Source organism: Coregonus lavaretus (genome assembly GCF_964263955.1).
Source record: "Coregonus lavaretus genome assembly, chromosome: 34".
Taxonomy (NCBI): domain Eukaryota; kingdom Metazoa; phylum Chordata; class Actinopteri; order Salmoniformes; family Salmonidae; genus Coregonus; species Coregonus lavaretus.
The window spans coordinates 28926941-28940368 of NC_140021.1; the positions used below are offsets into that span (position 1 = coordinate 28926941).

At 39.4% G+C, this 13428-nt stretch overlaps 1 protein-coding gene across 1 annotated transcript; it reads right to left on the minus strand.

The window, feature by feature from the left end:
* Nucleotides 1–10111: 10111 nt before the first annotated feature.
* LOC311109119 (homeobox protein engrailed-2a-like) lies at nt 10112–12952 on the minus strand (the record flags this gene model as incomplete). The annotated part of the gene is made up of 2 exons (XM_084151929.1): nt 10112–10431; nt 12469–12952. The coding sequence occupies 2 exons, from the start codon at nt 12950–12952 to the stop codon at nt 10112–10114; spliced, it is 804 nt and encodes a 267-aa protein (XP_084008055.1).
* Nucleotides 12953–13428: the final 476 nt, after the last annotated feature.

The following is a 13428-nucleotide window of genomic DNA, read 5'->3' on the forward strand; positions in this document are numbered from 1 at the left end:
TTTGCAAAAAGGACTTTACAGTGGAAGTTTTTGCATTTGTCTAGCAAGTAACTAAGTAACTAGGAATAGTCATCCCAGTGGGCAAAACTGGTTGAAATGAGGTATTTAAACCAGTTTTGCTCACTGGGATACAGTAAACATCATGCAGTGAGGCTTATCTTCATGCATTGGATATGTTTTTGTTATCGGCAGTTATCAAATGAGAGATTGAGCCAAGTTCTAATGCCCAATTTCACCAGCTCCTCTATTTAGCATAGAGGAGTCTTTATGGTGATTCATGCTTAATCTAGCAGTCAATGTACACAGTAAAAGGGCAAACAGGGATTTAGTTACATGATCATATCTTATTCCGCTTGCGTAACACAGCTGCGCTGTTTTTCTGCAGTATCATGTCTCCAATGGTGCTTCACGTCACCATAGAACACTGCGTCATTTGTCTTCCAGATTTGTACTGTACTCAGAAGTAGAATGTGTTTTTGTGGCGTAGGAAGGGCATTGGATGGTCTGAAACACGGTAACCCTTACATTTGGGTCAAATGGGTGAATATATTTGAATTTCAGTTTGTTGTGGTGATTATATGCCATTGATGCCAAATGTTGTTTTACAGAATACGATAACAAACCCCATTTGCAGTACGCTTATCCGTTTGCTTCTGCACCAGCAACTTTGAAATAGATCATTTTTTATAACCCCAATTTAATACTTTTCCTGATAAATTAATCGTTGTGATGCAGTATACAACGCTTTGCCATCCTATCTACACACAAAACATAGGAAAAAATGGATTGGATCATACAAAACAATGGTAAAATTTGGTTGGATCATAGAATCAAAGCTCATTTTTTAGGCACCCATGGTAAATATGGCAATCTCATTGGTTCACAATGTATATTTGTGTCTTTTTTTCACAGTGTGAGAGGAGGATGGTTGTGCTGTGCACCACGAAGAAGATGTCATGCTGAGGATGGGCTTCAGCACTGATGTTGTTGCTGTGATGTAGTGGCAGCTCGCTCGCTGTGTCTCTGTTGGCCATGAGGCGTAACCATAGAGAGTGATTGACAGCATGGTCCCCACACAGCAAAGGGGGCCTGAGGTGAGTAGGATGTGCCCTTGGCCCTGCTTGTATGGCTGCCTTTGTTTCCCCCAGCAACACGGATACATGTTACAAAGGACAGATATTATGGATGTGGATGTCTGCATCCAGCCAAAACGTTAGACAAATTCTGTTTTGGGGTTATAGAAAAAAATAATTAATTAAAACGGTCAGTGTTAAAACGAAGGATTTAAATATGGTATGGACTATCGGAAACCTAAACCTCTCTGGTTGTGTATCCCACGGTTTGGCCACATGAGAGATTGCTCATGACAGTACAGTATAGAACAAAAATAATGTGCTGACTCCATTTCCTATGTATATGATTTCCATGATGTTTCAGTCAGTGTTCCCAAAATGGTGGGTCAGACCCACTCACATTCCGCGGCCAATTCATACTAGGGAACATTGTTTGTGGGGTCATGAAATTAATTGAATGTCTGGAATTCACAGCAAAAAAGTTTGGGAACTGTTGTAGTGTTGCCGAGTTTAACGTTTAGATTTCCTCTGTGTTGAAAACTGCACCATGACCCAGTCAGTCTGTACTAATCACAATTGTGGTTTATTGGTCAACTCCAAATTATAGACTATTAGGTGTAGAAATGTCTGAGGTGTAATGAAAAATCTTACAGTGGAATGAACATCCTTTCATACTTCATTTCCTAATCTGTAATGTAAGTAAAATGTGAATATGCTATTCTATTCTACAAACCTTGACATGAAATAAATAAAAAATCACCTAGACTGCTATTGTATTTCACTGCAGCATTTATAAACATTTAACAGAAAGTTTTTATGTGGGTTGTTATGTCATATGTGGACTTTAAGAAAAGTGTTTGGGCATGAAAATTAAAGAATTGAGGGGAAGTGGAGCTGTTGCTTTGTAGACGTTATGCCTTATAGTTAATTGAGTTGGAAATGTAGTGAATCTGAATATGTCATATTTAATTAAGTTTAGTTACTGCAATCTACCGCAACCCTGTAAATCCAAAAACATAACCATCAGAACTACTTAATGATTGATTATTTTCTTGCAATGGTACACCATCAGTCAAACTTCAAATATGTAAAATACGCTAAACTAAAGTGATGCTCTTACCATGAATTCCTGTTATGAACGGTCTTCTTCACTTCAATATTGTCGCATGTACTTTTGCCAGAGTTTAAGTCAATTTCACTTCAGTTTTAGAATAAGAATCTGCATAGATCATTTTAGACCATTTTATCTGATCCCTACTTGTTTCATTAATCGCCAGTCTCTCAACAATATCGTAGCATGGTGTTACTTTAGTGAATCAAATCGTCCATAAATTGAAATGAATTGTATGTGGTATGCATCAATCAATCAGCAACCTTATTTCATTGGTTAGTTTAGTCCAGGAAGTGTTTTCAACAAGTTTGTAGATTCTGAAAATTCATGGGATATTTTTTTTTCAAGGAAAAATACCTCCTAGGTCAGAGAATGGGTAGGGAGACCTACAACAGAAAGGGACATTGGATATCCTACATGATTATAACAGCCTAATGGAAATGGAAAGCTCCCTAAAAACGTCCAGCATTACGATGAAAATGATCCTGTGCCTCTTTTTTCAAGGGGTCACTCAAACACAGTGTGTGAAATGAGAGTTGCCTTCTGTGTGACTTCTTAGAATGCATCCGCTTCTCATTGTCTGCCCAGTCAACTTCTGCAGGCCCCAGTGCCCTGAGTCTCATACATGAGAGATCAAGGGTTACCAAGGTGCTATTGAGAGAGAGAAGGGCTCAATGCGAGAGGGGACAAACTGCACCACAAAATACTCATTTCCTTTGCATGTTAGGTGCCCTGGTGGGGATTCAGACAGGGTCACTGACACAACTGTTGCTGTTTGTCTAATCATTGTTCTTAATGAAAACGGACCCTGCTCTCTCTCTCTGTGTGTGTGTGTGTGTGGCTTGATAATACATTGAGGTGGTTACCCAAGTTGGACCTGACTATGGTCAAGCAGTGCCAGAACCTCATCTAGAAAGGCAAAAGGTCCATCTGTCCACTCGGGTTCTCGCCACAAAGTCCAGTCACTGAGCTCTGGCATTAACTTGTATTCTAACAAGATTAAAATATATTTGTCCTGGGGATTAGCACAGCTAGGTGCCCTTTTGCCTTCTTTTTGCAGTGGTGCGGTGACAGTGGGCTTTGATCTGCGTTGCATGGCAAGGGTCCTGGCTTGGGCCTGGTCATTTGAGTGCCTAGTGTGAAATTGGCCTGATGTCATCCCGTTCTCCACCTTTTACATCTTTCACCACTTTAATTATGTTTCCGCCACAAAGCCTGGGCACCTCGGAGCAGATTCCACTCAGGCTATAGGAAGCATTTAGAAACTATGGTTAAATGTCACAGTAGGGGAGGGGGAGGGCATAGCAGGATGGGTTCCTTTGTAGAAGAGGTAGACAAGGGGCATTAATACTTTTCTGTTATTTTTTCCTATTCTCTCTCTCTCTCTCTCTCTCTGTCTCTCTCGCTGTCTCTCTCTCTCTCTCTCTCTCTCTCTCTGCCTCTCTCTCTCTCTCGCTCTCTCTCTCTGTCTCTCTCTCTCTCTCTGTCTCTCTCTCTCTCTCTCTCTCTCTCTGCCTCTCTCTCTCTCTCGCTCTCTCTCTCTGTCTCTCTCTCTCTCTCTCTCTCTGTCTCTCTCTCTCTCTCTCTCTGCCTCTCTCTCTCTCTCTCTCGCTCTCTCTCTCTCTGTCTCTCTCTCTCTCTCTCTCTCTCTCTCTGCCTCTCTCTCTCTCGCTCTCTCTCTCTGTCTCTCTCTCTCTCTCTCTCTGCCTCTCTCTCTCTCCCTCTCTCTCTCTCTCTCTCTCTCTCTCTCTCTCTCTCTCTCTCTCTCTCTCTCTCTCTCTCTCTCTCTCTCTCTCTCTCTCTCTCTTTCTCTCTCTCTCTCTGCCACCTAACTGCCTGTTGGCTGTAAACTTTTGAAAAGTCCTGTGAACTTTAAAAGTGATGACTTCTATTCTCCTTTAAATTAAGAAAGCATTTTAGTGCACACATGCATGTTCATACAGAAGTTTCTTAAGGTAATTTACTCACTCTTTCAGTTAACTAACTATTCATCGCAGTGGTAACCAATAATGTTTTATTTGGATAGCTAGCTCTTAAACACAGCAAAGTTGTACAATAAGGTACCAAGTATTGTAACTATGAAACCTCAATGTATTTTACCATGCATTATAACTCTGATACAGTTCTCAAGTAAAAGCACTATGGTTTCTAAACCATCTTTTATGGTTACCTTGAACCTTTACACAACAAGCAACGGTTTTAGGGCATAGCAGTTGGTTAGTTTTTTGAAGAGTGATGGGGTTTGATGTTGGGTTTGAAACTAGGGACATTTTAATGGGAGGTTCCTGCATAAAAAGGTGCAGGAGAGTGTGTGTGCATGTGTGAGAGAGGGGGAGAACATAGAGAAGAAGAAAGACAGGGGGGAATGAGTTTGGGTGAGAAAGTACTGTGTGTAGAGAATGGGTTACTGTGGGGTGGGGGGAATTAGCCACCTGCAGCCATGACAGGAGGCTTTGACCTTCATTGGTCTCTCTCTCTCTTTCTCTCTCTCTCTCTCTCAATCTCTCTCTCTCTCTCTCTCTCTCTCTCTCTTTTATTCTTTCTCCTTCCCTTTCCCGCCTGGCCACAGAACCACAGACTCCTTTCAGAAGCAGTGAGGACTGACCGTCTGCGAGTGAGACACTGTCCTTTCTCCCATCATGCCAGTCAATGACTGTTATAGGCATTGTGTTCAAAGACTAGCGGCACAAGTATGGAAACGCAGAGAAAGCATTGTAAAAAAAAAAATATTAAGAGGAAAAAAAAGTCCAATGCCTGGAAATGGTCACAGTCCACCACTTTGCCTGGTGCATGTTCTTTTGTTTTGAAACTTTTGCTAACTTTTTTTCAGTTGTGGATGGATTGGTAGAGCGAGGGTATCCATCCACAGACGCAGATTATGTTGGCCCGCAATGTGAATAACACATTTTTGTTTTCTTTGAATGTAAGATTTTATTAACAGTAACTTGTCACAGTTTGCTGGATGTACTCTTTCAGATAAACGTTCTCTACACGGTTTGTAAGATATGGAATTATACAACTGCCATAAAATCCCACTGAGCACACACTGGTTGAATCAACGTTGTTTCCACATCATTTGAATGAAATGACGTTGAACCAACGTGGAATAGACGTTGAATTGACGTCTGTGCCCAGTGGGTTTGTATTTCTCGATTAGTTTTGCTAAATGCTATTTGGGTAATTCATAGAAGATCTGGAAGTATGTAAAACATTTCTTATTTATATTTGATCAATATCAATATTTTTGGGTCAAGGACGACATGAAACAAAATGATCCCCCAACAGTCCAAATGGAGGAATTGTCCACTAGCAGTTTTGGTTATATATTCGGCCAATTTGATTGAATTGAGTCATAGGCTGGCTCATTTTCATTACAAATGTTTAGAATCCGTGTGATGTTCTATTTTTGGGTAATGTTGTGATTATTCTAATCATAATAAAAGTGAAGAAGTACTAAAATGTGATGTCTGTGTTTTAAATTAGTATATTTGTGTCACCTTTATTGACTAACCTACAGTACCAGTCAAAAGTTAGGACACACCTACTCATTCCAATTATTTTTTTTATTTTTTATTTTTACTATTTTCTACATTGTAGAATAATAGTGAAGACATCAAAACTATGAAATAACACACATGGAATCATGTAGTAACCAAAAAAGTGTTAAACAAAGATTCTTCGAAGTAGCCACCCTTTGCCTTGATGACAGCTTTGCACACTCTTGGCATTCTCTCAACCAGCTTCATGAGGTAGTCACCTGGAATGCATTTCAATTAACAGGTGTGCCTTGTTAAAAGTTAATTTGTGGAATTTATTTCCTTCTTAATGCGTTTGAGCCAATCAGTTGTGTTGTGACAAGGTAGGATGGTATACAGAAGATAGCCTTATTTGGTAAAAGACCAAGTCCATATTATGGCAAGAACATCTCAAATAAGCAAAGATAAATAAATGACAGTCCATCATTACTTTAAGACATGAAGGTCAGTCAATCCGGAAAATTTGTGCAGTCGCAAAAACCATCAAGCGCTATGATGAAACTGGCTCGCATGAGGACCGCCACAGGAAAGGAAGACCCAGAGTTACCCCTGCTGCAGAGAATAAGTTCATTAGAGTTACAAGCCTCAGAAATTGCAGCCCAAATAAATGCTTCACAGAGTTCAAGTAATAGACACATCTCAACATCAACTGTTCAGAGGAGACTGTGTGAATCAGGCCTTCGTGGTCGAATTGCTGCAAAGAAACCACTACTAAAGGACACCAATAAGAAGAAGAGACTTGCTTGGGCCAAGAAACACGAGCAATGGACATTAAACCGTGAAGCATGGAGGAGGAGGTGTGATGATGTGGGGTGCTTTGCTGGTGACACTGTCAGTGATTTATTTAGAATTCAAGGCACACTTAACCAGCATGGCTACCACAGCATTCTGCAGCGATACGCCATCCCATCTGGTTTGGGCTTAGTGGGACTATTATTTGTTTTTCAACAGGACAATGACCCAACACACCTCCAGGCTGTGTAAGGGCTATTTGACCAAGAAGGAGAGTGATGGAATGCTGCATCAGATGACCTGGCCTCCACAATCACCCGACCTCAACCCAATTGAGATGGTTTGGGATGAGTTGGACTGCAGAGTGAAGGAAAAGCAGCCAACAAGTGCTCAGCAAATGTGGGAACTCCTTCAAGACTGTTGGAAAAGCATTCCAGGTGAAGCTGGTTGAGAGAATTCCATGAGTGTGCAAAGCTGTCATCAATGCAAAAGGTGGCTACTTTGAAGAATCTAAAATCTAAAATATATTTTGATTTGTTTAACACTTTTTTGGTTACTACATGATTCCATATGTGTTATTTCATAGTTCTGATGTCTTCACTATTATTCTAAAATGTAGTAAATAGTAAAAATAAAGAAAAACCCTTGAATGAGTAGGTGTGTCCAAACTTTGGACTGGTACTGTATGTGATGACAACACAAACCTCTGGGAACGTAAAGATATTGGATGAAATTCACTTTTTTTCACAATTTTTCATGAGAAAACATAAAACCTGTAGCTCAGTTGGTAGAGCATGGCACTTGCAACGCCAGGGTTGTGGGTTCATTTCCTACAGGGGGTCAGTATGAAAAATGTATGCACTCACTAACTGTAAGTCGCTCTGGATAAGAGCGTCTGCTAAATGACTAACATGTAAAATGAACTTACACTGAGTGCACAAAACATTAGGAACACTTTCCTAATATTGAGTTGCACCTCCTTTTGCCCTCAGAACAGCCTCAATTTCTACAACGTGTCGAAAGCATTCCACAGGGATGCTGGCCCATGTTGACTCCAATGCTTCCCACAGTTGTGTCAAGTTGGCTGGGTGTCCTTTGGGTAGTGGACCATTCTTGATACACACGACAATCTGTTGAGCGTATAAAACCCAGCAGCGTTGCAGTTCTTGACACACTCAAACCGGTGTGCATGGCACCTACTACCATACCCCGTTCAATGGCACTTGAACCTTTTGTCTTGCCCATTCACCCTCTGAATGGCACACATACCCAATCCATGTCTCAGTTGTCTCAAGGCTTAAACATCTTTCTTTAATCTGTCTCCTCCCCTTCATCTACACTGAATTTAAGTGGATTTAACAGGTGACCAATAACGGATCATAGCTTTCACCTGGATTCACCTGGTCAGTCTATGTCATGGAAAGAGCAGGTGTTCCTAATGTTTCGAACAAGCAGAGGTTGACATTTACGCATTCAGCTTTGTTGTGATATTTCTATTTTATTGTAGGCCTTGTGTCACATGAAACCAATATTTTGGTCATTGTTTGTTTGTATTTATCTAGTAGTCTCATTGGTAAGGTAACGTTGTAGAGTCAAAGGTCTTGAGAACTGAGTGTCAGTTTGGGTACTACATCTAATAATAGGCCACCACTCATGTACCCTTCTGGGCTGGACCTAAACACTCAGGGGTAGTAATAGTAGCAACAGATGGTAGGCACATTCAAATCATGTAAATATACTCCATTTTAGATTTTTTTGGCATTTTGTCATTGACCTTTTTGGTCGAAAGGTTACTACGAATGACTCTTTGGTCAGCGGTGTTGCCAAAAACAGTGACGTCATCTACAGGGCTCCACTCCTATTTGGCAATGGAGGGTCACGTTTTCTTTCAGATCTTTCTGTGTTTGCATAGAAATGCCCATGTCTCATAGGCGTTCAGTTATCCTGGACTATGGATTATAGAAAAATGATGATGCTAGTGGATCTTCAAGGTTTATTGACTTTTCTTTTCCAGTTTTTCATGAGGCAGTTAATTACACAATTAATACATACATGATAATTATGTACATTATACCAAAGAATACTTTGAACATAAAATAAAAATAGCATTCTATAATGTAATTTCATTTAAACATATTCATCTATAGATAGATATTCGCTGATGAGTAAATTCAATATGTCACACCAGCAGGTTTCATGAAGGCAATAATCTTGAATCAAATAGTCTGCATTTTGAAGTAATACTGCTTCTCTGATTCGGCACAGTTCTGTTTCATAAAAAAGTTCTCGCTTGAACTTTAAGGCAAAGTGTGTTCAGTTTGGTGGATTGTAATTCACACACACTTTTTTGCAGATACACAACAAAACAATTCAAAAGGCAAAAGTCCACAATTTGGTATGGATAGTCTAAAACTTAGCTTGATCATACTCTCGTCGACAAAGACCGAAGTTTATAAACACAGTTATTTGCCCAAGTACAACAGATTGCAGCTTTCATGCAAAGGCCCCATAAACCATTTTCAAAAAGAAGTTATTGCAAGATAAACAAGCAGTGTAAACACCTCAGAAATCTACTCTAAAGCAACACCGTTCATTGGATAGATTTTTTTCCCCTCAATATAATATATATAAATACACATATGAAATCCTTTCAACAACAATAAAAGAGATTTTCAACAATTGTTATACAGTCACTAACGGTTTCGCCTGTTTTTTTTATTATATATATGTATATTAAATAAAATGTATATAGAGAAAGAGCTCCATGGGACGTATAGTTGACAGCCTACGCCGGATACCTTGGGCCTACTTTTGATCAAGTAGGCCTATAATACTTTCAGCCAAGAGTGCGTTAAACGTTTTGTCATCATTGTCACAATGCTACAGAGTTGTCTCTCACGTTATAGGAAGCATTATAATCATTCAAAACAATTTGCTACAAAATATTATTTATATTGCTCTTCAAAAACTATTTATAGAGGCCTTGGTACATTGATATAACACAGAACACACCATTTTTTTCATGGAAATGAACTTGGCTTAGATGTAGTTATGAGACTAAACTAAATGTTCATCCTACCTACTAGCAATGTATGTATTATGTCTGATAACCAAAACATTGCTACCCAATCACTTCTGTGGTTATACGAATTTTCCAAAAATAGTATTAAAATCCATCTACTTTTCAATTAAGTCTGCACATCACTGACACTCAAAACCCTTGCTATGTCCTTTTTACACTAAACCTCAATAAAACCATAATAACCATGGAAATAAAATATATTGTCAGCAAATGTATTAAGATTCACAGTTGCCTGGATGCAGCAGAAAATATTCTTTGGACTTAAGCAGGTTGTTTTTAACTTCACTGACAGATCTCAACGTCAAGTGCCAGATAAAAGCGATATATAATGTTAAAAATGACAATGAATAGCAATATAAAATGAAGTGTATAACAAGAATGTATACTTTTCCTGGAAGAAAAACGACACACGTTACAGGAGATTGAAAACATACCTTTTTACAACATATTTTAATAGACATGATATTTCAGAAATATCTCTATATATTTATCAATTTATGCTGGTATATTCTATACACTGGCCCTTTATTCGGTGTAATTATTGCATTGTAAATATACTGATCTGTATCTCTCGAAATCAATCGCTGTCTGATTTGTCATCTTTTGACGTCGTAGCATGATTGTACAGTCCCTGTGCCATCAGGTGCAAGGCTAGGGTGTTTTTTGCGCCGGTAGCCTTCTTGATTTTTGCCCTTTTGTTCTGGAACCAGATTTTGATTTGAGATTCGTTAAGGCCGAGTTCTTGCGCCAGGGACTGTCTCCTTTGTTCGGTTAGATACCGGTTCGTTTGAAACTCGGTTTTTAGTCTTTGTAGCTGTTCAGCTGTAAAGGCCGTCCTTGGTCGCTTGTCCTCTTTGCTGGCGGTGGTTTTCTTCTTTGGTTTTCGAGATCTCGGTCCTGTGTTTTAGAAAAAGTATTATTATTAGCTAAAGCAATCAAAATAGGAAATGTGAAAGCTTGGTGTAGCCTATTGGATATAAGTGTTCCAGTTACTACAACTATGTAGTAATACATACATTAATTAATTAATTTAGCCCCTACTTATTTATTTATTATTACACTGTATGCCAATAACTCATACAATCTTAGAAAAAAAGGTTCCAAAAGGGTTCTTCGGTTGTCCCCTTAGGAGAACCCTTTTTGGTTCCAGGTAGAACTGTGGAAAGGGTTCTACCTGGAACCCAAAAGGGTTCTACTTGGAACCAAAAATGATTATTCAAAGGGTTCTCCTATGGGGACAGCCGAAGAACCCTTTGAAGTTCTAGAAAGCCCCTTTTTAATGCAAAAATAAGAATTTGAGTGTTCTTTTATCATTTCAACGCATACCATATCACACAATAGTTGTCAAAATAGTGAGGAATAAAGATGAATATTGATAATGTAATAATGTAACCGTTAACCGTAGTTCCGCACTTCTTTACGTAGAACAATGCATTGGGAGATATAGAGATGGTAGGTAGGCCTATACCGATGGGTAATGTCGGTTCAGTAGCGTGTTATAGTCATTGGAGGATATGCTGAGTAGACCTGAAATATATCAACACAACTGGAACGCCCATCTCAAATGCAACTTACTGAATAATATAAAAAATATATTTTTCGTAAATAATTGTTTCTATTCTACTCTTCATTTTATATACAGTTAGGCTAATAGCCTTTTGGCTTGATGATGTCTAGTGGAAAACATTGGCCTATATCGTAGCCTATTGGTTGCTGAATTCGGTCTTTGGCTGTTGTTAATTACTCCAAGTTTGAACTTTGGTGGGTAAACATGATGGGTTGTAATTGAGTAGTAAATTAATTTTGACCTCATCATTGATGGTTTTATTTCATTGTTTTGAGTGGTAGGCCTACAAGATCGTCAGCCCAACTATTTGATTAAAAAAAAAAAGTGGTGACGTCTGTTTAGGCAAGTAGGCCTGGATGACAATCAAAGAGATTATTCAATACATTTGGAGCTTGCTGGAGATGATAAACCAACGTACAACTTTTTAAGATATGCAGCCCATGGGGATACCATCGAATAGTAGTCTACTCCATGCGACCGACGTTACATAATGCATGAGGACATTTTGTACAATACGATTTTTAGAAATAAATGAAAATGCATTCAAATATTCGAGTTTTTACACAAGTAGCATATAGAATAATGATGGAAACGTTCATGTTTTATGTGCTAAATATGCTAAATATTTAGAGACCCAGGCAACTCCATTGCGAAATCTCATGCATAAACAAAAATAGTGGATTTGCATTACAGAATTGTCGAGGAAAAGTACCATATAAAGTCCTTAAACCTATTGTATTTTATTTTATTCAATAATTGAAAGACTTATTGTTTTGGTGATATGTGCGCCGATGTTTATAGTAACCTATAGTTGTAGGCTAACCTAGTATTAAATTGGCTATGATCTAGCCCAAAGCAATAGCCATCGCAATGATGGTATAATATTCGTATTATGGGGTTATAATTTAAATACTCATGAAAAAAACAAAATTGTCGGAGGCTATTCCAAAATTCGAAAAATTACTATTTATCCCGCACACTATAGGCTTTTAACATTAATGTGTAGACTTCCAATACCCCTGCGTTTGCACATTTCAGTTTTAAAGCAATGCAAGATGCTATTTTGAGCGGCTTGTTTAGTCTCGAAATTGTGCCCTTATTCAAACTCGTGGCTATAAGTTAGCGTTCTTGAATATTGATAGGCTATCGGGTCTTATGCTTTTATTATTAGTCTTATGTTTGCACCGATACACTTTGAAGATTTTGCAAGGTTAGAATGTTCTATTTTCATTTTTCACAATTTAAAACAGGCGAACACAATTTGCCCTCCTTTCCTGGAAGAACTCGGTCAAGGCGTTTGAGGTCAGTGTTACAACGGGTCGGGGTATTTCAGGTTACAAAGACGAGGGGAAATAATCGTAGCCTACCTGATGAGGGCCTGTCCGAGTATCTGGTGCAGTACACCCAAGCTGGCCAGAGCATAGGCGGTTTGGATGGTGTATTTGAGCTGGCTTGAGAACTATCCGAGTCCGAGCTTAGGCACTGATCTCCATTCTCTCCGCGGGGTTTCAGGGGCGCTTCGGTCGCTATTTCAGCCTTCTTGGCCACGCCGCCTGGATGAGGAGTGGAAGTTCCCTCGGTTGGCACAGTACTCCCCACTTGCTCCGTTCTTGGAACAGCCGGGCTATGGTTCACTCTGGTAGCGTGACTACTTTCTTCATGGTTTGTGTTTCCTTCTTTTTTCCGCCCAAAGTCCGGCCGTAAGATATTATCGATAAAGAAATTGGTGACTCGATGCGGGATCTGCTGCAGGTTGCCCGGCGCTTGTAATAGGGGAAGTATCACTCTGTTTGACTCATCCGCCGACCCTTGGCGCACCGCATCTCTGTTGCTATGATCATTTTCTTCCATACTGATACACTTTCCAGTTGTCTTTCCTTAACCCCTGTATTGCTCTCCCGCACCGAAATGAGCGCAATCCACTTCTATGGGACGCGGAGCTTTTCAAATGTTTGAATAAAGGTTTTAAAAAAAGAAAAAATAACGTCAAATCTTGTTGAGTGTGCTGGACACCATGCAACCCTTTGCGATAGTGCCCACAGACAAAAACATAGTTTTGGTCATATATTCCCAAGCTTGGCTATCCTATATTGTTGCACTGGATAGACACCATTTGTCATTTGCCCATCCAATTTGGTACTATCCGTTTTCAGTCTATCCAATACAAGTGCTTCAATTACTAAACTAAGGGTAAATATAGAGGCTTCTAAATGATCCTGAAATACTCTCACTGGAGTTTTGTTCTTATTTTCAATACGAGCCCCCAAGTGACGTTGCAGCCGTTATCCTAGACACGTGCCTTGGACCAATAGACTGGGAGAATGTTT